General features: G+C 46.3%; 1 protein-coding gene across 2 annotated transcripts in view; it reads right to left on the reverse strand.

Annotated features, from left to right (window-relative positions):
* Positions 1 to 26946, reverse strand: part of CDK5RAP2 (CDK5 regulatory subunit associated protein 2) — a 176843-nt gene that overhangs the window by 101350 nt on the left and 48547 nt on the right. For both annotated transcript variants that reach the window (XM_077305310.1, XM_077305309.1), the window contains exons 14-16: positions 25837 to 26010; positions 8711 to 8808; positions 2391 to 2518 (exon numbers count right to left, since the gene is read on the reverse strand). In XM_077305310.1, the coding sequence (XP_077161425.1) occupies positions 2391 to 2518; positions 8711 to 8808; positions 25837 to 26010 (400 nt within the window). The remainder of the gene's footprint in view (positions 1 to 2390; positions 2519 to 8710; positions 8809 to 25836; positions 26011 to 26946) is intronic.

The following is a 26946-nucleotide window of genomic DNA, read 5'->3' on the forward strand; positions in this document are numbered from 1 at the left end:
GGTTGCAGCTATAGTAGAGCCAGTGTGGTGTAGTGGTTAAAAGGTTGTGGACTCTAATCTGGAGAATTGGGTTTGACCACATGCAACCAATATGGGTGACCTTGGGACAGTCACAGTTCTCTCAGAGCTCTCTCAGCCCCACCTATCTCACAGGGTGTCTTTTGTGGGGAGAGGAAAGGAAGGTGATTGTAAGCCACTTTGAGACGCCTTTGGGAAGTGAAAAGTGGTATAAAAACCAACTTTTCTTCCATATATCACCTATACCCATTCTTGATTAGAATGTCACAGCTCTCTATAGCCACCCCCTCTCCCCCCAAAAATTTAAAGAACTGTACTTTAGAGTAGGTGCTATACTGTTAGGAGCCTCTACCCTCATTAAAATCTCATGGTTGCCCAAAGAGAATCAAAATTATTAAGCCAGTATATCTGCACTTTAGTTATGCTGCAAGAAAGATACTAGCTTATTTTAGACATAGCAGCAATTCATAGCTTATCACTATATGGACAAGCCTGGATAATTCTGAGCCTCTTGTGTTTCCCATATCCTCTGTTCTTTGGGCACAGCCAGCCAACAGACTGTCAATAAATCATAGATTGCTACTATCAGAAGTAGTGAACTATGGTTGCACTTCCCTGGCCAATAAGGATTCCAAACTACAGTTCAATCCTGGTTTGTTAGAAAAGTGCAAACTACAGTTTAGTGTTTTGAATGTAATGACAAACTATGGCTTGTTACTAACATGGAGGTCTCTAATAGGTGGGTTGCAAGAAAGGAGAGAAGGAGGGAGTGTAAAATCCTGACGATCCGCAAAATTCATTCGCTTGAGGGTAAGCCAGATGTACAGTATATTTATAAACATTTTAAAACACCGGCAGTTGGGGATAAAGGTCTGAAGAGACTGTGTTTCAAATTATAAACCACATTGACTAAGGATCAGTTTTGTTCTAATCTTTTGTGTACTTTGGGGCGATGTATAATAATCATGTGAAATATGTTTTTTATAATAAGTACCCGATGAGTAAGTCTAGAAGAAATTATAGCTGCCTGTTTCATCCCACACAAAGCATTCTCTTTAATTGAAAGAACTTTTGCCCTTGTATTCCTTTGTACCTTTCTGACATCTTAGACATCCTCCCTAGTCATCAGCATGCATTGTGAATCTAATACAGAAATTATAATTTGCATATTTAGCATTGCATTTTGAAGTAATTTCAGTCGGTTGCATAGCAAAAAAAAAGAATTATTGGAAGGCATAAAGCATTCTGCTGTGGTTGGCTTCCATGAAAATGAACTCTGGATCTCAAGGGGAAAAGCCAGGTTAAATAACGCTGCCAAATTTTTAGTTTGCTGTTGGTGCAACAGACTGCAGGAACTGAACAGAAAATTGCAATTTATGTTGCTGTAATTGTGGACAGGGAGACATTGCAGTCAGCCTGCTTCTGGGAATAGAGGGGAGGGGTCTTTCAGGATACCAAGGAGCATTTGGGTCTGTTTTCCACTTTGGCAGCATGACAGGAGGCGGTAAGAACCCATGGAGGTAACTATGTTCCACCCCAGAGGAAAAATTTGAGAAGGAGCTTGTGAATAAGTCTAATCCAAACAGTCAGTGTAGGAAGAGAGGGGCACCAGAGTCCCACCCCTGCTGCAATTCCTTGTGGGTCCCCAGTTGGTTCCCTTTAATAGCAACTGAGTGGCTGAATTCCTAATCCATAGTTGAAAGAGTGATGTGGAAGTGGACAGGCTGCGTAACTTTTTCCCCATTGCTGTATTTCTGCTCAACACCCACACACACAAATATTTTCCCGCAGGAAATATTTTCACCTCTAGAATGAAATGCATTTTGGGCAGGGCGATTCTGAGCAAACAGGTGGGGGAGCTGTTAAGCAGCTTCTGCTGGTTGTGTCTCTGCTGGACCTAGAAGCCCCCACACACCCACTCACCTACCCACACACCTGACCCATCAGAAGGCCAAAAATTAAAGGGACAGTCAGTGTATCTCTTGCACAGCATTCTGTTCAGCCCCTTGGCTCAGCTTTTTCACTCTAAATTGTGCCTGTTATGTGGTTTCTGCTACCCAAGAGGGGTTCTATGGACATGCTTATCTAATCTACTGGCCTCCCTGTCAGACTCCACCGGCCAACTGCAATAAACCATCTTTATAAGTCCCCTCCCCCTTCCATAAGATAGCAGGCAACTAATATTTGTTTTAATGTTATATTTTATACTAATTTTAGATCTTTTATTCTACTATAAACCAGCCTGAGTCTCACAACAGGGCAGTTAATAAACAAAACAATAACAATGACAACAATAATAATTTCTGTCCTTAAAAGCAAACAAAAAGAAAGACCCAACAGTGAAGATGCCACTTTTCCATAGTTGCTCTTGCCTTCTCCTTTGCTAGCCTTGATTTGCTCTTCCAGTTCTTTCCGCAAATTCCAGTTTGCCAAGATGCCATCTTCCAATTGCTTGCGTAACAGAGACATGTTATTCAGTTCAGCTTGCAGGTTATTTATCCTAGATTTTTTTTTTAAAGAAGAAGAAAAAGAAAACCAGACGGCTGAAGCTCTAAGACAATGCGTCTTGGGCTTCATCAAAACGTTGGAAAACATTTTGTCGCGCACCTCCGGCATCTTTTATACATCAAAGCTTCTACAAAAGAACTCATTCCAAAATAGCAAGCGCTAAACTCCATTTAAAACCTACATTCCTCTCATCTTGAAATATGGTGTAAACAAATCTCTACATGAGATGATAATAAAACTTGCATGTCCCCATTCTGGCAGTTCACAGGAATCTTCAAAATGCACTTAACTTCAGGTTTATCCCCCCCCCCCCACACTCCCTGCCACCCCAAGGAAATCAAATTGATGGGCTTTTAACATTCAACACAAAGGTATCCAAGTGCGTTCTGCTGTTGGCCTGGGACAATGAAAGGCATCAACCCTAACTTCTCATAAACAGCAGATCAGGTGGTAAATCTGGGTTTGGACTGGGGCACTTTAGGGTACAGGTGAGGGATCGCATGACTGAACATTTCTCCATGCCAAAAAAAACCCACACACAAACATACAAAGCTAGGATATCAACGAAAAGGACGTTTCCCTAGCTTATTACGCTTATTAAAGAATGCATGTGAATTTTAAAATGTAATTTTGTTGATTCTTACAGTTGGAATGTCTTAAATTTGATACTATTTTAATTACCAATTAATACTTTTATGTACATTGTAATTTGATTACTGGTCTCGCTCCGTAATAAAGATTTTGATGATGGTGACATTAGCTTATCCTAGCTGCCAGCAGGCAAGGATTTCCTTGGTATGGAAGAGTCCTTCACCTGCAATGTGAAGCCCAGCCGCGGATCATCTCGGTGTGAATGAGGTCCCAAAGGCTGAGGTTATTTTGAAGAGTGCAATGGGGGGGGGGGGGTGGATGGGCCATGGCTAGAGCTTTGCATGCAGATCCCGGGGCTCTCGTGAGGACCAAACAGAAGGCAAACCCATTTTGTTTAAATAAGACATAATTAAAATAACTCTCTAAACGTCCCTTACTATGTCTATGTCTGAAGCACTTGCCTATGAATATCCAGGGATGCCCCAGGGGTCCTTGCCACAGGAGGGGGGTAACGTGGAAGATGGTGTTGATTTGTGGCCCCAACCGAATGCCTGGCAGCAGAGCTCCTTCTTGCAGGCCCTTTGAAACTGCACCAGTTCTCAAAGGGCCCACAGCTCTTCCGAGAGCTCATTTCACCAGGCGAGGGCCATGACCTATTCGGCCCTGCTTGAGGCCAAATGTATCTCTCGGGGGCCAGGGATCACCAGCCTGTTCAAATTGCAGAGTGCAATGCCCTTTGGGGAGAATTGTCCATGGATTTTGATTGAAGATTTAAAAATATAGCATAAGAGACAGATAATGAGAGAGAGAGAAGGGAAAGAAGAAATATGTAATATATTTATCTTTTCTCAGACCAGTGTACAATTTGGGTCAAGACTGCAGCACAGGCGGGAGAAGATTTGCAGTTGCAGTATGGCAACCAGTCCCAATGTCTCACTCAGGTCAACTGTCACGTTTTGTCTGGCCCTTGGACTGATCATTTTGGAAACAACCCTTTCCTGAGGTCTCAGGCAGCCCTTGCTAGTCAACATGAACAACACTGAGCTCAACAAACAAAGGTTCTGCTTTGGTGCAAAGCTTCCTACATGCCAGTTCTGGAGCATGGAAAGCCACATGTTGAAATCACAAGCCGTTACAGAAGATTAGCTGCTGCAAACACCTTTGAGTTTATCTCTGGCTTGCTATTGTATTCCCAACCTCTAAGGGCTAAATTGCTCTCTAAGCTATGAAAACTGTCACATCTACCTGAGGCAGCAGCGTTTAAAGATTAGTTATGAGTAGGTACTTAAAGTACATACAATTTAAAAAATGAAAAATGGGGCAGGAGTCAATTAACTCCAATATTAAACATTAATAATCGAGGGGCTGCCGCCGCACTGCCTCACGCCACCTACTTTCATACCCCCCCAAATCCTCCTCCTTGTTTAATATAAATGGAACTTATTTTAATATAAATTAAAGGTGATATATGTGAAGCTCTGAAGACAAGACACATAGCGCAAAAAAACTGAATAAAAGGCGGGTTGAAGGCGACAGGGCAAACAAGAACGCAGATGATATTTGCATGGCTGAAATAGAACTTTGCGGGAAGTTATTGGCAAAGTCGTGGCTTTCAAAGCCTGTGTGTACACAGACTTCCAAGTCCTTTGTGGACAGAACAAAGAGAAAGTAGTAACTAGTGCTGGGACTGTTACCTTTGAGGACCTTTCATCCTCAAAAAGCCACAAAAGAAGAAAGGCCCCAGTTATTATCATGTTTACCAGTCAAGTAGGTTGGGCAATGATGAAAGCAGCAACTTATGACTAAGTACGGGTTTCTACAGACTCAGGGGGAAGCTCCCCAAGTATGCAGAAAATGTCAGTTAATCAAAAGGGAGGGGAACTGAGCATGTTTGAGGACTGAGAATGCTCCAGGAGGCACGGAACAGAGAGGATCAAGTTAAAGGGAGAACAAATATTACACACTGTCCTGAGACATCACAGTGAGAGGCAGCATATAAATTGAATGAATAAAAAATACAGAGGGAGAAGGAGAAATTAGCCCAGGCGCTTGAAAGCTTGTAAATCCTGGGAGGAGAAGGTCTGGGGGGGTCGGGGGGGCATTTCCCAAATGTTTCTACCCACGTTTCTCATTGGCCCCCAACTTGAAACACTTAAAACTCAGCTTCTCCAACAAGTAAAAAAGGAAAGATTATCTACATATAAAAGATTATAATATATCTTTATACCGCTCCGCGATTGGTGGTATATTCCAATTGGCCCCTCTGCTTGTCAGTCGGGGGCTAAGGGGCCAATTGGGAGGTGCGCTCTCCCAATTGGCCCCTTGGCCCTGGACTGATGACAGGGGGGCCAATCGGAAGGCGCAAAGCGCCTTCCGATTGGCCCCTCTGCCATTCCCCCCCGGTCGGGAGACGCACAGTGCCTCCCAACCCGCACAGACCCTACCGGACACCCCAGGTAAGCCGGGCGACGGGGCGAAGTCTGGGACTCATGGGGGAGGCGGCAGGTGGGGGAGGCTTCAACAGGGACGGGGGGTGGGATGGGGGCTGCCCCGGACCCTTCAAAGCCCATCCTTATGGATGGGCTTTGAAGCCTAGTATAAAAATAAATCACTGCCTCGTGAACTCTCACTACCCTACAAAGATAATATTTTTATGGGTAAGGTGCACCCCCTGCAGCCTGGAGACAAGCACTTGTTCTGACATCCTCGTGAAGAATTATCTCAGTGTCAACATGGAAGAAGTGTAGGGAGATTGGTGGCAAAATGACAACTCGAAATTAAGATCATCCAAAACAAACAGACAACCGGCTTTTTTGCCGACGGTCCATTTCTTTAATAAAGGTTATTACTGAATGAAAGGAAGCACATCCAGTACTTGGCTGGTGTGCCACGCACAAGGGCCTGGCAGAAATTTATGAGCTGAACTCAGGAATGAATCAAACCATGGGTTTTTCCAAAATAAGAGTGATGACGTAACACGTGTGGCTCGTCCAGTTCTGTTTAACACCAATTTTTCTTTCACAATCGAGGTCCTGCTAGGATTGCAAAAGTCAAATTCTGCTTTATTTATGCGGAGAATTTTCCCTTCCCCATGTTGATTTGCAAATCTGGCTGTGGTGAACGGACAGGAGGCAGGGAAGTTTAACAACAACAAAAAATTAAGTAGCCTGCCTTAGTCTGCAACTACCCTGCTCTCTCCTCCCAGGCAAGATAGATCTGGAAGAGAACAGGTACTGGATGTTTTACCCTGCCTCTGGATCTAGATGGGAGGAAGGAATCACCCTCTAAGCAGGAAGCCCTCCTCCTTTGAAGTCACACAGCTGTTGAAATACCATAGCTGCCATTTCCGACAGTGTTCAGAAGCTGTGAGAGTAGCAGCTGCATCAAAAAAGTATCTTTCCTCCGTGCCATGTTTCAAACACAAATGCATTTCAAGGAAGAAGACCTTTGTGGGTTAAGGAAGGCAGAGAAATCTGCTCATGTTCTTCAAACCAAGTTTCTATCTTTTCTATCTCAGACTCTTCCTAAGTTCAAGCAGCATAATGACTCAGGACCAATGGCCAGGGCATGAAGACCTTGTATCCTACAGAGGTCCACCTTGCTCCTTTCTATTAGACAGATGCTAGGAGTTCCATACTCAAACCTTAGTTCTGCTCACGTGCAGGCTCAATTCAGATTGGGACGTCAGCCTTGCTGGGGACTACATGTGTATTGATGGGCTGCACGTATGTTTCCCCAAGAAGGGGGTAATAGTAGTTCCCTGGTGTCTTTTCTGACAAAAAAGCGGTGGAGAGGGGAGGACAAACCCCCTACTCTCAATTCCTGCAATCTATATCAGGCTCCATTTGCATGGGAATTATAGTCATAGGATGCTCAGCACACATCTGTTTGTAAAGGGCCAGAACAAACACAAGGCCCTAATACAGGGGTAGTCAAACTGCGGCCCTCCAGATGTCCATGGACTACAATTCCCAGGAGCCCCTGCCAGCGTTCGCTGGCAGGGGCTCCCGGGAATTGTAGTCCATGGACATCTGGAGGGCCGCAGTTTGACTACCCCTGCCCTAATATCATGTACATCATGCCTTACACTGCCCATGCCTGTTGTGGAAGTTAAAAAATTACTTGCTGGTCTGCTCAAGAAGTTGCATAGCTGTAACTGACCTGGGAAAAGTTTGAGACACAAAAGGTAGATAAGTCCCAACTGTATCCCAGTTTCTTGAGATGGTTCGAGAGGTTTGTATTCTAAAGGCCTCAGGAATTAAGGGTATTACGGGTTTAGCACATTTTGCCACTCTTGTGGTTTTTATCTTTATTTTCCCTTGGCAGACAAATCGTCTTTGTTGCCTTCAGAATGCAGATCCCCTTTCCTGGGGATTTGAGTCTTTTCTTGTCAAAGAGAGGGTTGACTTCACCTGCAATAAGACTATTATTACAGTTCTCCAGAGCCTTGTCCGTAGGGACCTATCTCCCAGCCTCGCTACCTGAAATGCTTTGAGTGGGGATGCCAGAGACTGAGACCTTGTCTTTTGCATGCAAACCAGATATTTTACAACTGATCTACAATTTCTCCAGCGAGAGAGGTTTCCCTGCTGTTCCAGGGTCAGCATGGCAAACGAAAGGCCAATATTTCCTGGTTAGAAGAGCTCTTATGCCATCCTAAAATCTTGGTGCAGTGGTTAAGAATGGCAGCTTCTAATCTGGCAAGCCACACTGTTCTATATACAGCCAGCTGAGTGACCTTGGGGTAGTCACAGCTCTCATAGTGCTGTTCTCACAGAGCAGTCCTGTCAGAGCTCTCTCAGCCTTGCCTCCCTCACAGGGTGTCTGTTGTAGGGAGAGGAAAGGAAGGAATTTCTGAAACAGGAGATTGCTAAATTACAACACTCAGGACAATGGAACTCCTTGGTCTTAACAGGGATATCAGCTTCTTATCACACTACATGTGCTAAATCACTCAGTTCTCACTTATACCTAGAAATTGAACTTTTTTTTTGGGGGGGGGGGGGGAGGCACTGAAGACTAAACTTCCTCCTTTTATTGCCCCCTTCTCTTGGCACCATGAGAGTAGGACACAATTCCTGCATCTCCTTCCATCCTAGTTAGATAGACTAGATTAGGGCTCTCTCCTATCCTATCTAGAAATGTACTTTCTATAATAAAATATTAATTTAAAAGGATAAAGATGTCTTAACTTGTTGATTGTTTTCTCTCTTGCATTCACATAGGCCACATGGCTTTCTGCTAGAGCTCTAAGTAGCCATTGGGCACTATGATCACTAAGCCACTTTGGGACTCCTGCAGGTAGTGAAAAGCAAGGCATAAAACCCAACTCTTCTTATTTTCTCAATCACCATAAAACCAGATGTACTAGGAATCTAGCAGGCAATAACAGGACTGTGACAGGAAGACAGCATGGCAAGATGGAATGCAGGAGCGGGCATTTAGCTTCGGAGACTGGTTTGTACCCACAGGGCCAGAAATTCCTCCTTTTTATTAAAACTTTTGGTGTCTCCATGTATATACAGTTCTGCTGCCACACGATTTTTGTCATTTACATTCCAAACCTGGCCTAGAATGAAAATTGGACACTCACCCTTCAGCATCTTTCAGAGACTTTATCAGATTCGAAAAAATGTCACGTTCTTTTCTGAGGGCTTCAGCCGCTTCTGCATATTCAGATTCCTTTGCATGCTAAATTAAAACACATACAGATTTACTTAACAGATGCCTTGACAAATTAGTTTGCCTGCAAATATGTCACACACGGAGCGCTAGCTTTAAAAGGGGTTCGACCAACGGTGTTCACGCTGCACTTCACAGAGAGCCACATACACAATTTGCATTGTGGGCTGTGCACACCACCCCAGAGCATGCACTACATATATTTTACACACACACACACACAGAACCTCTGAGCATCTAGAGTTGTCTTTCCCCATTACTGGCAGTTTGGTGTCCTACCATCACACAGTGGAATGCCCCATTCCACCCCCTTATTCAGCGGCAAAGGTTGAACCAGCCTCCATCTATCTATACAACATTGGTATCATGAACACAGGCAAGCCGCATTGCATTTTAAAAATAAAAGTTTTACATTGGGACCATCGTATCCACGGTTCCTCTTAATATTTGTGAAAATGCCTGGGGGGCGGGGGGAGAGCAAGTCCGGGGTGTCCAAGCTAGAATAGCAAAACTGGCCACACCCTGATTGGTCTGGCCCCAACGGCTCCCACCCTCCGTCGCCGGCCGCTCACTGCCACCCCACCCTGCGCACGCACGTGCACATGCCCGCCTGCCTCACAGGGCCAGCACTTCGCTGCCACTCCACCCGCCAGCATGCTGCCGCAGAGCAGACCTGTAACCCACGCCACCAAATGCAAGCTGCCTGCCCAGCCGCCACCACATACGCGGCTGTGCCGCCGTCGAAGACCCGCTCCCACCGCCCAAGCCGGTGGCGTTGGCGGTTGCCAGCCTGCAGGACACCCAAATGCGCCCACAGAATTTGTCCATGTGAATTGAATTGTATTGAATCTGTCTTGCAAGTTTTAGTGTATTCTCCATTTTATGAAGGGATTCGAGTCAAATTTTTGATGTGGAACATCTAGTGCGCTCCCTCAAACAGAACTATAGATGGATGTCATGTCTGTGAGGCACTCTCCGCAGAGCCGGATCAGCCTCGTGAGATGGGCGGGGCAGCCCAGTAAGCCATGCCAGCAGGAAAGGAGAAGGAATGGGAAGTGGACGGGAGGAGGGAAGAGGCAAGGGACATGGATTCAGTTGAAAGGAATGCATAAGATCACCCCCAAATTCCTGGCAAGTGGTGCAGCTGTTAATTGTACCCCATCCAGGCAGAGGAGATGTGCTTCCTGATCCTGACCCCTTCTACCCAGCCACAAGACCTCCATCTTGGAGGGGTTGAGTTTTAGACAGCTCTACCTGAGCCATCCAGCCACTGCTTCCAAACAAGTGGCAAATGTATCCAGCGGTAAGTCCATAGATATATCAATGGCCATTTTGAGAGGGAGGTTGACATGACCATATATGATCATATCATCTGCTAAATGTTTAACATATTTTTAAAACATATAAATAAATAATTAACTTGCCGACATTTGGGAAACCCTCCCAGGGCCATCAAGAAACCCCACAGTTTCACAAAGCCCTGCTTGAGAAAGCCTGGTTCACTTGAACATCCTGAAGTGTTGCGATTAGACCCAGTATCATGAGAGCCATTTTATGACAGCTGTACTATCCTCCATGGCAGTCTTTTTGTTGTGGTGTTCAGTAAAGGTAAAGGTAAAGGTATCCCCTGCGCAAGCACCAAGTCATGTCTGACCCTTAGGGCAATGCCCTCCAGCGTTTTCATGGCAGACTCAATATGGGGTGGTTTGCCAGTGCCTTCCCCAGTCATTACCGTTTTACCCCCCAGCAAGCTGGGTACTCATTTTACCGACCTCAGAAGGATGGAAGGCTGAGTCAACCTTGAGCCGGCTGCTGGGATCGAACTCCCAACCTCATGGGCAGAACTTTCAGACTGCATGTCTGCTGCCTTACCACTCTGCGCCACAAGAGGCTCATTGGTGCTCAGTACCTTCCTGAAAATTCCAAAAGATTTGAGGGACTCCTTGCCTTCACCCCTAATACGGCCTCCTGCTACACTAACATTCATGTTCGCTTCAATCAATCCCACCTAAAGTGACCAAGGAAATGCTGTCGAAACTAACTCTACCTGTGCAGAAAACTGCACACAAATTTATGGGAATTTGCTATTTCTCACTACGGCAGAACAGCCTGTCGTTCCTGCTACAACGGCGCCTTTTCAGACTCTGCTTGCCAAATTAGAAATGCTGCTGCTCAGTCACCGCTTTCGCAAAGGTGTGCGTCAGACATCTCCATTAAGGCAGAAATTGCCTGAGACCACAGCCATCCTCCTCTGTCTGAGATAGCATTGTGTGCTCCCCCTCCCTGGCGTGCCCAGACGAGGGGAAAGAATCCTGAGGTTTGTTGACACGCTTGGAATTATTAATAGCAAATATTGCACATATTCAAAACAAACTTGTTGGTGGGAATTATTTCAGCCGAGCGACATGTGCAGCTCCGGCTTGCCAAAGGGCACAAGACGGGAAACTGACTGTGCTCTCGTCTGAGCACAAGTGGATGGCTGGACTCGTCATCGGCTTATGGCTTCCGAAGCTGCAGACCGTGTGCCCTTTCCAGCGGCATCATGCTGTGGGATTCTCTCATCTAGGCTGCCGCTCGTCTCTCCCTTGTTGGATCCCCCCCCCCCACACACACACACACACACATTCCCTTCACTGATAGAAGCTTAACAGAATTATGCACCGTGTGGAAAAATCAGATAGGGAGAAGGAAAAGAAAATTATTTGCATGGTATGATGAAAGGTCCCTAGCACTCTCCAGATACAATCTGGTTGCAATCCCTGTAATGGTAGCCAGTATTATTTATCTCCCTCTTGCGGGCGCAGGGAGAAGCTCAGAGTCAAATGCTGATTTTGTGCATTCTTTTTCACCCTCCTCAATAACGCTAAGAACCACCCTGTGTCACTGTCTGGCAGCATTTTAATGAACACATAAAAACGGGTCTTTTCCAGACATGTCTGCTTTGTGGAACTGATTGCCACCAAATGCAGTGGGGGCAACTACTGTCTTAGTTAACTTTAAAAGGGGGTCAGACAGTGTCACCAGAGAGAGGCTAGTAGCCACAACAAGTAAATGGAAACTCCATGATTTGACATGTTTTACATACTGCCATAAGCGGCCCCAAGACCGTTTTTTGAGAGAGGCGGTCTAAAAATACCATAAATAAAGAAATGAATATGTTCCCTAGATCGGGGGTCGTCAGTTCCTGGGCCGCGGCCCAGCACTGGGCCGCCAGTGGGCACAAATGCGCATGCGCAGCAGCTCTGCGCAAGCACAGCACCGCCACGCATGCATGGAGTCCAGGCCGCCCTCTCCCTCCACCCCCGCAAGCGGTCCTGAGCCTTAAAAAGGCTGGGGGCCGCTACCCTAGATAGCTCTTCAATCAATCAATGCTAATCAGATAGGATCCCTGGTCCAAAGGAAATTCATCCAGCCTCAACCAGAGCCAAGTGTCTTTTCAGTTGAAATGTTGATTGAACATTCTCCTGCCTGGTAGAACGAGCTCCTAGGAGAGATCAGGGCCCTGTTGGAGCTCACTGAGCTCCACAGGGCCTCCAAGATGGAGCTCTTCCACAAGGCCTATGGTTGACGCCAGCCCGTTAACAACAACAATCCAATTAAATCTCGGTTGAATGTCAAGCTATCCAACACCTTGAGGCAGCCTGGCATGGAGCCTCCCATGTAGTAAAATTCAGACAGAGAAAAGTCCCTTCAGGTCTTGGGAGAACCTTGCAGGACTTGACGCTATACTCCTCTTGAAATCAACCCTACATAGTTTTGATTCACCATCCTTACCAATGAACTGCTTCCCATTTTCAGTTTGTTTGGGTAGATTCCTCTGCATTTATGCACACAGGGAAGCAATGAGGTTTGTCTCCCAACCTCCTTGAAGGTAATTTCAGAGGGCAGCCATCCTAGACTGTGGCAGAACAGATTGTTCTGAGTCCAGTAGCACCTTAGTGACCAACAAGATGTCAAGAGCTCCATTCAGGAGCTTTGAGTCTCAAAAGCTCATACCTGCTACTGGACTCAAATCTGTACCATTTCCTGGAGATTGTCAAACCATGTTATGCTTTTGCCAAGTAATGCCTGCATTGCTTGAACTGATGTCAAAACCGTGTTTTCTACTTTTCCCCTGTATTGCCTGTGCCGCTTGCCTTGCCTTATCACAGGGTGTTTCCTGACTTATCTGCTTGTCACTGTGGTCTTTGATCCTGTATGAGCATTTGATCCATTGCTGTATTAGCATAGGTGTGAATGTAATTAGCCAGCCCGGAGGGGCCCCATGTTTGGAGCTGTGGGAATGACCACCTTTCCCACTGTTTTGGGGACTTTGCCAATATCTGTATCTGTCCCAGCCATTCGGTCTGGAAAAATTAATTAGATAATTACATTTATGCCTTCACGCCATAACCATCAGGTGGGAGTAAAAGAGGGGGCTGTAGAGGCAGGATCTTTAGCAAGAGCCCTGTGATGAACAATTCACTATCCTTACCATTTTCTGATTAATATTTATGAAAAGCCCCTGTGGGTGGAGCATTCTCCAGGGTGTCCGAGCGGCGCTTCCGCCCACACACAGGCCAATCCGACCGGATTGGGCCATCCCTTGGAGCGCCCGCCTCCATGAGCCACCCAATCCGGCCCTCATCCCGGACTGGCCCTGCCCACTCTCCCCCCTCTGGGCCCCCAGGCTGGCGGATAACATTCGCCTCGCTGCCACGCACTCCTCATGCCGCCCTGCCTCGCTCGCCAGTCTCTCACGCCAGCTGTGGCTGCGGACTTGCCACGCGACGGCAACACTGCCCAGCCTGAGCCCTCCCCACCACCCCACCTTCAGGACTCCAGGTAAGCCCAACAACGGGAGGCCCATCCAAGCCTCCAGAAGCAACCCTCCCCGCCTGCTCGCCAGCCACCTCCACCCCCCCAAGCCCACACCCCCGCTAGCGCCCGCTGTATTTGCACATACAGCGGGCTTTTCAACTAGTTCTTTCAATAAAGAGATTTTCATTCAATGAAGTCTGCTTATTGGGGGCAATTGACAGAACCGCACAGAGATCCTGTGAAATGGAGGATTAGCCAGAAAGTGATGGGTTTGAAGGTCATCACTTTCCTACGACCTCACAGTATTCATCTCAGTGAGCATTTATTTGCCTGAAACCATTTATTATAATACAAAAAACAATAGAGTCTTGAAGCCAGATGAAAAAACACTCCTAACATATTTATTGTGTCGTAAACGTTCGTGAGGCAGAGCCCACTCCATCAAAGACGAGAAAAGTTACTCTCCGTTGCTACATTTCATACGAGCACAGGCACACGGCTACAAATGGAAGAAGGGGACTTATTGCAAAAGGAGGCTGAGCAATCGGAGGCACGGGTTCGTTACATTACAAGCACAGCACAAACAAAGCAAGATCCTGTCCAGAGAGTCAACAATCCAATCAGAGTGGATGTGGACCACTTCAAACCACTGGTGAATTGCAAACTAAGATGAATAGTGTATATAAACTTGGCAGGGAGGACAATTACATTCTGCCGTGAGCCAGCCCCAAATCGCTATTGAGCTAAAGTTTCATTTCAAATCTACGTATGAATTCCAAGCCAGCAATTTTGACGGATGACTCACTTTGAAATGGTGCTGCTAAGAGCAATCTCCAACATGGCACCAGAGGCCATGCATGGAACTTGCCACTGCCTTGATACGCAGCTTACTGCTTCTTGCCCAAAGAATCTCAAGCCCAAAGCAAAGTGCTTCCCTCCACCTCCTTGGAGCAGGAAGTGAGTCAGAAGAGCCCAGGAGACATCACCTTTGCAGGGGCCACCTAATTTGAAACAACTGCCTCTACCTGCTGCTTGTCTTGGAATCTTTTCAACAGTTGGTGGAATTGCCTCACATTTTGTGATTGGCCCCAGTCCCCTTGGTAGCTTTCTATGATTGGCTCCACTTCCCATTTTGTGGTGGCACCCACTGATTTCCCCCCTCAAAATTCCTGAAGCACCCACAAGTTTAACTTCAGCTATTATTGTGGGGGGTTTCTATAGACCACTAGCAACTTTGGAATAGAGAAGTAATCTCCTAACGGAGAGTAAAGATAGTTTCAACAATAGTTTTTCAAAATATGAAAACTGAAAGTCCCTTGATAAAGCCAAAGAGCGAAACGCATTGGGTATTATATGAAAGAATAAAGAAGAATGGAAGTTTGAAGACCCAATAAAAGTCATTTTGTATATTTGATGTGCCATATTGGTATCCCAGTGCCTCTGTACTTGCCCTGACATCTGTAGCTGGCAACATTTTGGAACAAATCATCAAACAGAGAACAGAGAGCTGTGATTTCTAAGACTCAGCACGGGTTTCGCAAGGACAAGTCATGTTAAACCAACCTTGTCTCTTTTTGAGAAAGTGACTACCTTGCTGGATCAGGAGAATGCTGAGATTTCAGTAAAGCTTTTGATGACGTTCCATATGATATTTTTGTTGACAAGTTGGTAAAATGCGGTATGGATCCTAATTCTGTCAGGTAGATCGATAACTGGTTGACAGATCATACCCAAAGAGTACTTGAAATTGGTTCAGCATCCTCTTGGAGAAGAGGGACAAGTGGAGTGCCCCAATGGATCTGTTCTGGGGCCTATGTTGTTCAACATATTTATAAATGATTTGGATGAGAGATTAGAGGGGGTACTTATTAAATTTGCAGATGATACTAAACTGGCAGGGGTAGCAAGCACAACAGGATGATCTTGATAGGCTCGAGAACTGGTCTAAACTGAATAAAGTGAGATTCAATAGGAACAAATGTAAAGTTCTGCATTAGGCAGAAAAACCATCTACACCAATATAGGATGGGGGAGACTTGTCTTGGCCAAAATATGTGCAGAAAGGATCTAGGAGTCTTTGTAGACCATACATTGAACATGAGTCAACACTGTGACTCGATGGCTAAAAAGGCAAATGGGATTTTGACTGTATCAAACGGAGTCCAGATCACGGAGGTGATGGTACCCGCTTTACTCTGCTCTGGTTCAGCCTATGTTAGATTACTGTGTTCAGTTTTGGGCACCCCAGTTGAAGAGGGATGTAGACAAACGGGAGTGCGCTGCGAAGTGGGGGAAGTGCCAGCACCGGTGCCTCCGCCCCACAGCTCAGCACGTCGCTGCGCCAGAAGGCAACCACTGGACTAGATAACACAGGAGATCCCTTCCAACTCTAATATTCTATTATTCTATGATTCTAAGATGTCCTTATAGTCTAGAATCATAGAATCATAGAGTTGGAAGGGGCCATAACAGGCCATGTAGTCCAAACTCCTGCTCAACGCAGGATCAGCCCAAAGCATCCTAAAGCATCCAAGAAAAGTGTGCATCAACCTTTGCTTGAAGACTGCCAGTGAGGGGGAGCTCACCACCTCCTTAGGCAGCCTATTCTCCTGCATGAGATGGAGCCACTGGCCAGCCTGGTGGGAAGAGTTAGTCCCTAGCCCATAAATTTGCTGATATAGAACCCCAGTGCCTCACTGTAGGAGAAGCAATGCTCAGACCCATGTGATTCTAGCCCCAGCAGTTCCTGAGAGCTGGCAGAAGAGCCTGGATCAACTGTAAAGACGACAGTTTGTGGATCAGCAACCACACCTGACCACATCTGTTCACAGAAACAGAACATCTGCCATTCAACTGAGAAGTGACACTGTCTTACACTGTGTCATATCATTAGACAATCTAGCTTAATATTGCCTATTTATGATAGCGTTATTCACTCACATTTGCTCATCAACCAAACCAGCAACATTTACTTCCATCTCTGGCATGAGCCTCAGGGGAGCTCACAACCTACCTCTTCCTCTGGTTGCTATTTTAAGGTGGAAACAACTTTCCAAGCACCCCACTAGGCAAGGACCTTTCCCACAGGTATCCCATTGAAGAACAGTGTTCAGGAGAGCTACAAATGGCATGAAAAGGAGCCAAGTGTGGTTCTTGAGGTGCTGAATTAATACTGACCTCCAGTGACTTTCCAGGTCCTTGGGTAAAGAAGTCTTTCCCATCACTACCTCCTTGAGATCTTTTAACTGGAGGTACCAAAGATTGAACCTAGGCTGTTCTGCATGCTAAGCACACTTTCTATTACTGAATCGCTTCTTTCATCCCAGGACTGTCTCCTCAGGCCCAGGCAGAAAAGGATCTTCCCCAAGCACCTGCTACTTGAAATTCTTTAAGCAGAGTTGCCGGGCATCAAACCTGAGGCCCGGTGCGTGCAAAGCATAAGCTCCGCCACCAAGCTGCTGCGGCTCATCCATAATCACCCATCAAAAAGATATCCTGGGTTAGAAACCCCATTAAGTATTCTTAACCAAAATAAAGCTTACATACAAGGCAATCAGTGACCAATGCGGACGGAGGGAAAAGCAATCACAGAAACACAACCGCCCTCGCCTGAAGAAGTAAACCCTGACAAGTGTGTTCCCAACATCAATCAGCTTTGATAGGCTCGCTGCAATCTGCTGATGGCAGTTTTAAAAGACAGGGCGTGCTTAGAAGAAGAAAAAATATGTCACCCCCATAAGTCTGAACCGTTGAGATGACTCAGCAACAACTGGGACACTACATCAATTTCAATCGCTCCGGCACGTCAGCAACACGGCAACGGCAAACGACGGCATCCATTTCCAGCCGCGAGACGGATCAGCTGCAAAGCTCTGACCACATCAATAACTTTGGCGCACCGCCTATAATTCTTGGACTGCAGCAAATTAAACACCCTGGCGTTATGCGCGGAGCACACCTCCTCCCAGTAGCCCGGAATTACCTTCCTAAGTCATTTAAATGAAACACATACAGGGCGCCAACGACAACAGACTGGCAAAAGGATTTTTGTGCCGGTGTCCGATATCAAAATCTATTTGGCTTTGTGTTTAGAGAGCCTGACTGCTTTCCTCTGATATGCTAGCCTTCTCCAGAGAAGGAATTGTTTTGCATGGAGGAACATTTGGATGGGTGAGCCCCTCCTACCCACTCAGCATTTCAATCCTTCGTACCGAAATCTGAAAGTTGCCCTACTTGAAATAAAAATGGGAGGCCCTGATGTGAAGTTTACCAACTTGGCATTCATGCACACATCTCATGCTACCAAATCTAGGCTTGACTGATGTGGCTGGCTCAGCACAATCTGCAGTCTGAGCCCAGCATATCTGAGGGGCTGTTTAATTCCCTAGGCCCCTTGCAGAGCTCTTCGCTCTGTGAATTCTAATGGGTGGAATGACCTCCCAGAAGAGGGCAATGGAGGTGGGAGTCTTGAAGGATAACCGACTTAGAATCTTGTACTTGGGTTTAGCATCTTGTACTTGGGTTTTGCCTTTTGAACTTGTCCATTGGGTTTTCATGGCAAAGATGCTGGAGTGGTTTGCCATTTCCTTCTCCAGTGGATCACCTTTTGTCAGAACTCTCAGCTATGACCTATCCGTCTTGGGTGGCCCTGCACGGCATAGCTCATAGTTTCACTACGCAAGCCCCCTTGCCACGGCAAGGCAGCGATCCTTGAAGGGGATAGTGGAGATAGTGTCAGATTTTATTTTCCTGGGCTCCAAGATCACTGCAGATGGGGACTGCAGCAAAGAAATTAAACGACGCTTGCTCCTGGGGAGGAAAGCTATGGCAAATCTAGACAGCATCCTAAAAAGCAGAGACATCACCCTGCCAACAAAAGTGCGTTTAGTCAAGGCTATGGTCTTCCCGGTTGCAATGTATGGCTGCGAAAGTTGGACCATAAGGAAGGCCGAGCGTCAAAGAATTGAGGCTTTTGAACTCTGGTGCTGGAGAAGACTCTTGTGAGTCCCTTGGACTGCAAGGCGAACAAACCGGTCAGTCCTAGAGGAGATCAGCCCTGCCTGCTCCTTAGAAGGCCAGATCCTGAAGATGAAACTCAAATACTTTGGCCACCTCATGAGAAGGAAGGACTCCCTGAGAAGAGCCTAATGCTGGGAGGATTTAAATGGTTTCCGGGGAATGGTAGAGGACAGGAAGGCCTGGAGGATCATTGTCCATGGGGTTGCGATGGGTTGGACATGACTTCGCACCTAACAACAACAACTTGGGTTTAGGATCTCACTTGGAGACAGTGGGGAGTGTTGTCATCTGCGGAAGATTCCAATGCCATAATCGGCGTATTCTGATTGAGACCCCTCTCCCCTGTTTCAGCCTCCGCATACTTCAGGGGGGACATGGGTAAGGCCGGAGGTTCATCCTCAAAATTAATAGGGCGATATTGGATTTCATCCCCAAAAGGTCTGTCCTATTCGCCCAGGTACATTGGCGAGGGATCATAGGACAGCTGCCGACGCAGTCTGCCAGACATGAGGCTCAGAACGGGGTCTCCGTTGGGTCTCTACCTAGCTCAGATCGGCTCACATCCAGCAACATCTCAGAATATCTGACAGGGGCCGGGGTAGGGGATTGGAGGCGTGGAGGAGGAGTTTGTTGGGGCTGTGCCAGTGGAACACTAGACAGTTCAGAGCCTATTAGATGGAACTGCCACCGACTCCCAACTGGAAGATCTAGTCTTATCCTTATGCTTCTTCTTAGAGCATTTAGCTGAAGGCTCACCCATAGGAGACAGTGGGGAGATTTCGTGGCTGTCCCCAAATCAGACTGAGGCACTGGAACAATGGAAGGATCTGGATCCGCGCTTTTCATAGACTTGGGGCTTGAGATACAGATCGGACCTGGTGACCAAACCAACGGAGGACCCAATCTGGGTGTTTGTTGAGGACGGGGAGGGGGGGGGTGGATTTGGAAGCAGGTTTGGGCGGGCCAGTGGACAAGACCTTTTCCCAGAAAGCAGCCTTTAAGAAGGAAGATCGGTCTTAATGCGCCTTAGGCGTAAATTTCTGGCAGATAGTACATGAGCCTAAATTGTGCGCCTTGCCCAGACAAAGGAGGCAGCACTCATGCTCATCCGCATGGGGCATCTTGACACTACACTTACAGCAATTTTTGAAAATTGCCTTGGAGGTCATAATACAGAAAAGAAGAAGGAAAAACCTGGAGAGTGCAAATGGAGCACTCGGAAGGACGTCTTCCTCTTGCAGTTGCGAAAAAGGAACTGAGGGAAGGGGGGCGCTCTGCCCTTGGAACACGTGAGGTGCTGGGCAGGAAGACTGGCCCATGCATGGCTCTGAGGGTTTGGGTGCGCCCCCATAGGACCTTTAGTGAAAGGTCTTCCACAGCCGGCTGCAGCACAAGGCAGATGATGAAGTCATGTCATCTGTTCTTTTGTGTGTGCCTGAATTAATGCGTTCAAGGGGGGAAAAAATAATACAATTGCTTCTCTTGGTCAAATCTTCTAAATTTTTAATTGCATACAGTCTTTTAAGAAGTTTTTTCTACTATGTCAGAATGTTCATATTTTCGGAGTTCAACAATGAATGATTTGTGCGTACTCGTTTGTGTTATGGAATCTAGAGTTGGAAGGGGTCATACAGGCCATCTCATCCAGGCCCCTGCTCAATACAGGATCAGCCTAAAGCATCCAGGATAAGTACCTGCCCAGCAGCTGCTGAAAGATCACCAATGTGTTGAATCCCTGTGTCCCAGCCCCCCCTCTCCCCCATGACCTGAGACGAGCTCTCAAAAGGACTGTGGCCCAAAAAGGGTTTGGAATAGAATGGGTTTGGAACAGCCACCTCTTTTTTTGCTAGTCCTACAGCAACCATCATTTCAATCTTTGCATCAGTTCTCACTGTGGATCTGAGTTTTATCATTTCCACTATAAAACAAAATCAGAGTCCAGTGGCACCTTTAAGACCCACAAAGATTTATTCAAGGCGTGAGATTTCGAGGCACTCTTCCTCAAACCTTTGTTGGTCTTATAGGTGCTACTGGACTCTGATTTTATTTTGTTGTGCTGCTTCAGACCAACACAGCTACCCACTTGAATCTATCATTTTCACTGTACAGGTGGAAACTCAACAGACAGAATGCGCCTCACTACAGAATAAATAAACATTTCAGCATGTCCAGGGGCAGGGCTCTACCCTCGCCTTCTTGCCGACACGCAAGTTTTCTATGTGCAGAGAACAGGGAGGGATGGGGGGGGACATTCTGCCACAAGGGAACCCACCTGCCATCTGAAATGGTACGGTCCAAGAAAGGTTGACCAGCTCAGTAAAAAAGGAGGGCATAAAAATGATATTCTTGATTTTTCCTTGCAGGCAACAAAGGCATTGGTGGCACTTCTGCCTACGCTTGCCTAGATCAGAACCAGGAGGACGATGTTCTCATTGGGGTAAAGGGAAGGAAAGCAAAAGAGTTCTTCAGGGAACAACAGCAACTAAAGAGGAAGTTTTCAAAGAGCCTTTCCAGGAAAGCTCTCCTAGAAAAATACCTGCTGGCCCCTTCACTACCAGCTTTACATCTTTGCGCATGTGGGAGTAAGCAAGTGGTCACAGGTTTCCTGGCCTGTGTTTCTAATGCTGCTAATGACCCATTCTACCTAAGGCTTTAATGCTGCTCTGAATTTTAATGTGGCCACTACTGTTTGCTAGCTTTAATTGTCTGTTTTTTAACAGTTCGTTTTAAATTACTGGTTTTATGGATGGAGAACTTTGTATGCTGTGTCTTTGGCAGAGAGATGGTTCACACTCTTAACTAATGGGCTTGCATGCTGGTTTTGGCCTTTTAACATCTCTTATCGCTCTGTTGGCCTTTGGACCATTTATAGGCTACTGCTCTTATTCTTGGCTGCTTGACTGTTCATCAAGGCTCCGGTTTTATTCTTTCCATTGCAGCTTTATTGCCACCATTATTTCTAGTATTTCAAGGCTTTATAGCTGGTTGTCTGATTTGTTTATTGATGATGCTTTATTGTTTCAACACAGATGGTGGAAGGCCCCTTGGAAGCTAATTTAGCCGAAAGCGGTTTCAAAAGAAATAAGAAACCGCCTTGGGTGCTAATTGATTTTTGGAAGAAATGTGGGGTGTTCTGTTGTCTAAATAGAAACAAATAGGCATCTAGTTGTTTTCCATTCCTGGCGGCGGGGGCGTCTACAAGATAACGGAGCTTCTATTATGATTTATTTATTTTGTACTCGTTCATTATTGTATTAGATTATTTATCTCCTACCCTTCCACCCATAAAATGGACAGCCAGGGTGGTAAACAAAAATTGCCATTACTGTAAATTTACAAAAGGCAGCATTACAAAACGTTTTTGACCTTCTCTTCTTTCATGGGGAATCATTCATGGTATTTTCCACCAACTAAAAAAAAAACTACCAAAAGTCGGGGAGGTCAGACAAACTAAATAGAAATACCATGAACACAGACAGAATGACTTGCTCAACATTACTCAATAAGAGGAGAGGAGTCTTCCCACTTTTGATCCTGACTCTCTTACCACAACACAACAGTGATGTCCAGGATGAAGCTAGCTTGGAAATACACAAAAGAACAGACCCATGCATAGGGACCACATCTGGGATAACAAGTGTGACTTACATGCTCGCAAAGCAAAGGAGAATAGCTTTAGCAGAATCAGGGGAAACGTTCCCAAGCAACCCTTTCCATTGTGTGCCTTGCAGGGACCAGGAGGTAGCATGCAAAACCATTCCCATAGATCAGGCTTTCTGAACCAGAGTCTCATGAAACCCTAGGGTGTCTTCACAAACCTGTAAGGGTTTCCTGAATGGGTGGGAGTTAATTAATGTTTTTTTTTAATTTGTTAAGCGTTTATTGGGTGATATGACCATATATGGTCACATCGACCCACCACCTCCCTCCCAAAATGGCCAGTGAAGGGCCTTGAGGGACTGGGAAGGGGAGGGGAGTTTACACATCTAGGCTTCCCAACCATATCTGCATGATCCCACCACTTCTGGGGTTTCTCAAAGCCTGATCAATGTTTCAGGGGTTTCCCAACAATAAAAAAGTTGAGAAAAGCTGCCGCAGATAGGTCAAGTTGGGTGGCTTTGTTTGTCCGTCTGTAGCACGAGTTCAGTCGCATGTTAAAGACTAACAAAATTTTTGGATGGGAGGAGCTTTTGTGAGCTGCTGCTCGTGTCTTCAGATACTTCAGGTGTCTGAAGAAGTGAGCAGTAACTCACAAAAGCTTCCCTGCTGACACAAATTGTGTTAGTCTTTGAGGGGCTCCTGGACTCATGCTCATTTCTACAACCCATCCTTCTATGATTAAGCTAACAGAGAAGCAGGAAGCCACAGGACTGGGACTAGAATGAAGCAAAATGAAGCTAGCCTGTGTTCATTCCCTCTGTCTGCTTTGCAGAGGGGCTGGAGACAATTGCACGCCTTGCAGCAATAAGCCTGCACCGACCCCAGAACAATGTCCCTGGCCTGATTGACTTGCAGAATTCTGTGTCTTAAGCTTAGAACTTCAAAGAGATTTAAGCTGCAAAAGGTTATACCATTTTTAAGAGCTTCTGGGTGAGACAACTGGATGTAGTTTAAATGTAGGCAAGCCGCTTTAAAGAGAAACCTCATGAAAAGAGAAGACCGGATCCTGGCTGTGCAACTGCTGTGAGGTTCAGTGCTGTGACCAGGGCTCCATAACAGGCCAAGGAAGCCTATCAGAAGGCATTGTGACTGGAGAGGTATTGTTTAATGTGCCAATGGGGGTCTTTAAAAAGTGGTGTGGCTCACCTAGGAACTGAAACATGAGACAATGGGGTGTGATCAGCAGATGAGGGCGTGGAAGCACCGTGTGTCAACATTCTGCGTTGTGGCCAAACACAAATGACTCCTGCTTGGTTTTCATCCTCATCCTCTCCATCCCTGATGCACAAATCTAGCACTGAAAGCTTTGTTTGGATACAAAACCTGCCACATGCCCTCCTTTCCAAATCACAGCTGTTCCCATCATTCACCTTAAGGGCAGGACCAGACATGCACCTTTTTCTTTTGCCATCAATCAAGTTATAGCGACCCGGTAGGGCTCAGAGATGGTTTGCCACTGCCTGCTTCCATGTCATGACCCTGGTATTCTTTGGTGGTCTCCCAACCAAATAGATACCAAGACTGACCCCCACTTAGCTTCTGATAAGATAGGGCTTGCCAGGACTAGCCACATCAGGGCGCATACAGTAAACTCAACTGTGGAACAAAGGAAGGGAGTGTCTAGGATTCAGAGGAAGTATACGGCTGACTATACTCACTGGCAGTCTTCAAGCAAAGGTTGGATACACACTTTTCTTGGATGCTTTAGGATGCTTAGGGCTGATCCTGCGCTGAGCATGCGGTTGGACTAGATGGCCTGTATGGCCCCTTCCAACTCTATGATTCTATGATTCTATGACTACATATTTGCCTAACCCTGAAAACCTTCACCCAAAGCAAGCACCCATCCACTAAGAAAGCCTCCCCCAATTGGCTGGTAGGTAACATTCATTCACTGCCAGCATTGGAACCGTGGCAGAATTCCTTTCCCATCACAGTCAACACCCCATTGTTGCTTTTCAGTTCATATATATGGGCAATATGAGAGTATACACATTAATCACGCACCTGCAGAAACACAGGGGAGACAAGGTCCAAGGACCACATTCAGAGTGGTGCTTTTGCTGAACACACCAGGTGGACAGGCTGGCTCTGGAGCTGGCAGCCATCATTGTAATGCAAAACGTGTGATCCCAACCCCTGTGATCAGCTGTGATCATGAAGGACATTCTGAGCTACTGTCAGATAAATCTCTCCAAACTTCTAATTGCTCCTTGCCCCTCAGCTCTTGGCCATCTGCCCTCCTTAGTTATCTAGCTGCCGCCACTGCTCTCATCTAGAATCCAACTACAGCTCATCCATCCTCCAGCATCACCACTCTTCAGTCCAATCCACCCAAAATCATCCCAAAATGTATTTCAGTGCCTCATTCCCACCAATCGAACAAAAGCAACGTTGAATTGTCAAAGGCTTCCATGGCCAGAGTCAACTGACTGTTGTGAGTATTCCAGGACATGGCAAGATGGGAATCTCTCTGTGCCAAAAGCGTGGGACACTTTGGCAAAGGGAGATTCCCATCTTGCCACGTCCTATCTCTGAAGATGCCAGCCATAGTGAAACGTCAGGGACTAAAATTACCAGACCACAGCCACACAGCCTGGAACACCCACAGCAGCCCAAAGTAACTTTGTTTCCTTCATTGGCATGAATGTCTGCATAACCTGTGCCTTTGAGCACACACTGTTTAGATGGAATCTCGAGTGGGAACCTCCTAAGAATCAACCTTGTTTACAACTAAAAGCCAGTTTACCTTCCTCATGGCTATTGGAGAGGCTGAAAAAGGACCAGAAACCAAGTCACAACACCTGATTTAGTGCTAGTCCCATCCATGGAAAAGACAGCTTCACCTCCTCTCAGGACATTTCCTTACCATGAAGCCAGGCGTGTTCAGCTGCGCCCAGCTGCAAAGTACCTTGTAGTCCCATGAAGAAGAAGAAGAAGAAGAAGAAGAAGAAGAAGAAGAAGAAGAAGAAGAAGAAGAGTTGGTTCTTATATGCCGCTTTTCCCTACCCGAAGGAGGCTCAAAGCGGCTTACAGTCGCCTTCCCATTCCTCTCCCAACAACAGACACCCTGTGGGGTGGGTGAGGCTGAGAGAGCCCTGATATCACTGCTCGGTCAGAACAGTTTTATCAGTGCCATGACGAGCCCAAGGTCACCCAGCTGGCAGCATGTGGGGGAGCGCAGAATCAAACCCGGCATGCCAGATTAGAAGTCCACACTCCTAACCACTACACCAAACTGGCTCTAATCATCCCAGTCGGCCATGAGCATGGATGAGCAACCAGTATAGGCTCAAGCCTATCACAAGGATGGGATGCTCGAAAACTAACTATGCCACCCCATCAAAAAAGGAGAAGCTTCCATTTGGCTCCGAGCTCCTGGCTACCCCATCTCCAGCACACAAATACCAGCAGGAAGGCAAGATTGATAGCTGCCACGCCGGATCTAGGAGTGGTGGGGTAGAAGCTGAATTATAAATCAAATAAATAAAATAAACATTTCCAATAGCCGCCTTCATTTGGAAAGGTAAAAAAAGAAAACAAGGGAGGAAAAACTACCTCAAATCCTTGGAAGGTTTTGCTCGTGGGCTGTTGAGATTCAGCAGAACCCTTTTCCTCCGCCAAGCCTTCGTTCTGCCTCTGAAGAATCGCTTTATGATTTAAAAGACTTGGAGATTTCGCAAACAATTCCTGAAGCTCCCTGTCCTTTTCTTGAACGATCCCGTCTAGTTTCTAAGAAACACGAAAAAGACACATTACTATGACGTGTGCAAAGTTAATTTCATTTATTCTTTGATTTCTAGCCTGCCACTCCTGCAAGCAGCTCATGGTGGGTAACAGAACTATGCCCAATAAATTCCCATTAAAACCCCAAATACCCTTAAATACCAACAAACTCCGGCAGCGATGAAAAACAAACAAACCCTCTTCTCAGCCTTGGGGATGTGAGAAGTAGCTTAATTTCCCAGCTTGGCCAAGGGGAGGAGGGCATGATCTTAATCACTCTGGCTTCAGCTGAAGATCAGACAGAAGAGCTCTGTATTACTGGCCGTGCAGAACTGTGACAGTTCCATCAGGGCCCTCAGCTCTCCTGGGAGCTCACTCCACCAGGTCGGGGCCAAGACCAAAAAAGCCCTAGCCTTGGTTGAAGCCAAGAGAACTTCCCTCGAGCTGTGAATTAACTTAAACCAACAATGTTTCTTGATCACTGGTCAATAACCTGGCAATAGGTAAGTCTTTACCTTCTTCTCTGTATCTTATCTTGATTTCATTGCAATACTCTTAAATCTCACTTGTTAACATAGGCTTTCTCAACTAGGGTTTCGTGAAACCCCGGGGTTTCTGGACAACCCTGGAAGGATTTCCTGAATGGGTGGGAGTTAATTTTAATATATTGTTAAATGTTTATCAGGTGATATGACCATATGGTCATGTAGACTCATTTCCCCCCCCCTTCCAAAATTGCCAATGGTGGGCTAAGCAGGGGAGGGGCTCCAGGTGGGCTATGTGTCCAAACCATATTCTGCATGATCGCAACACATTTGGGGTTTCTCAAAGCCTGAAAAATATTTCAAGAATTTCTTAACAGTAAAAAAGTTCAGAAGTGCTAGTATAGAGTCACAATTTAATCACCTTTAAGGAAAATACCCAGGTAACTGTGAACCAGGA

This window comes from Paroedura picta, chromosome 12, assembly GCF_049243985.1.
Source record: "Paroedura picta isolate Pp20150507F chromosome 12, Ppicta_v3.0, whole genome shotgun sequence".
NCBI classification, from domain to species: Eukaryota; Metazoa; Chordata; class Lepidosauria; order Squamata; family Gekkonidae; genus Paroedura; species Paroedura picta.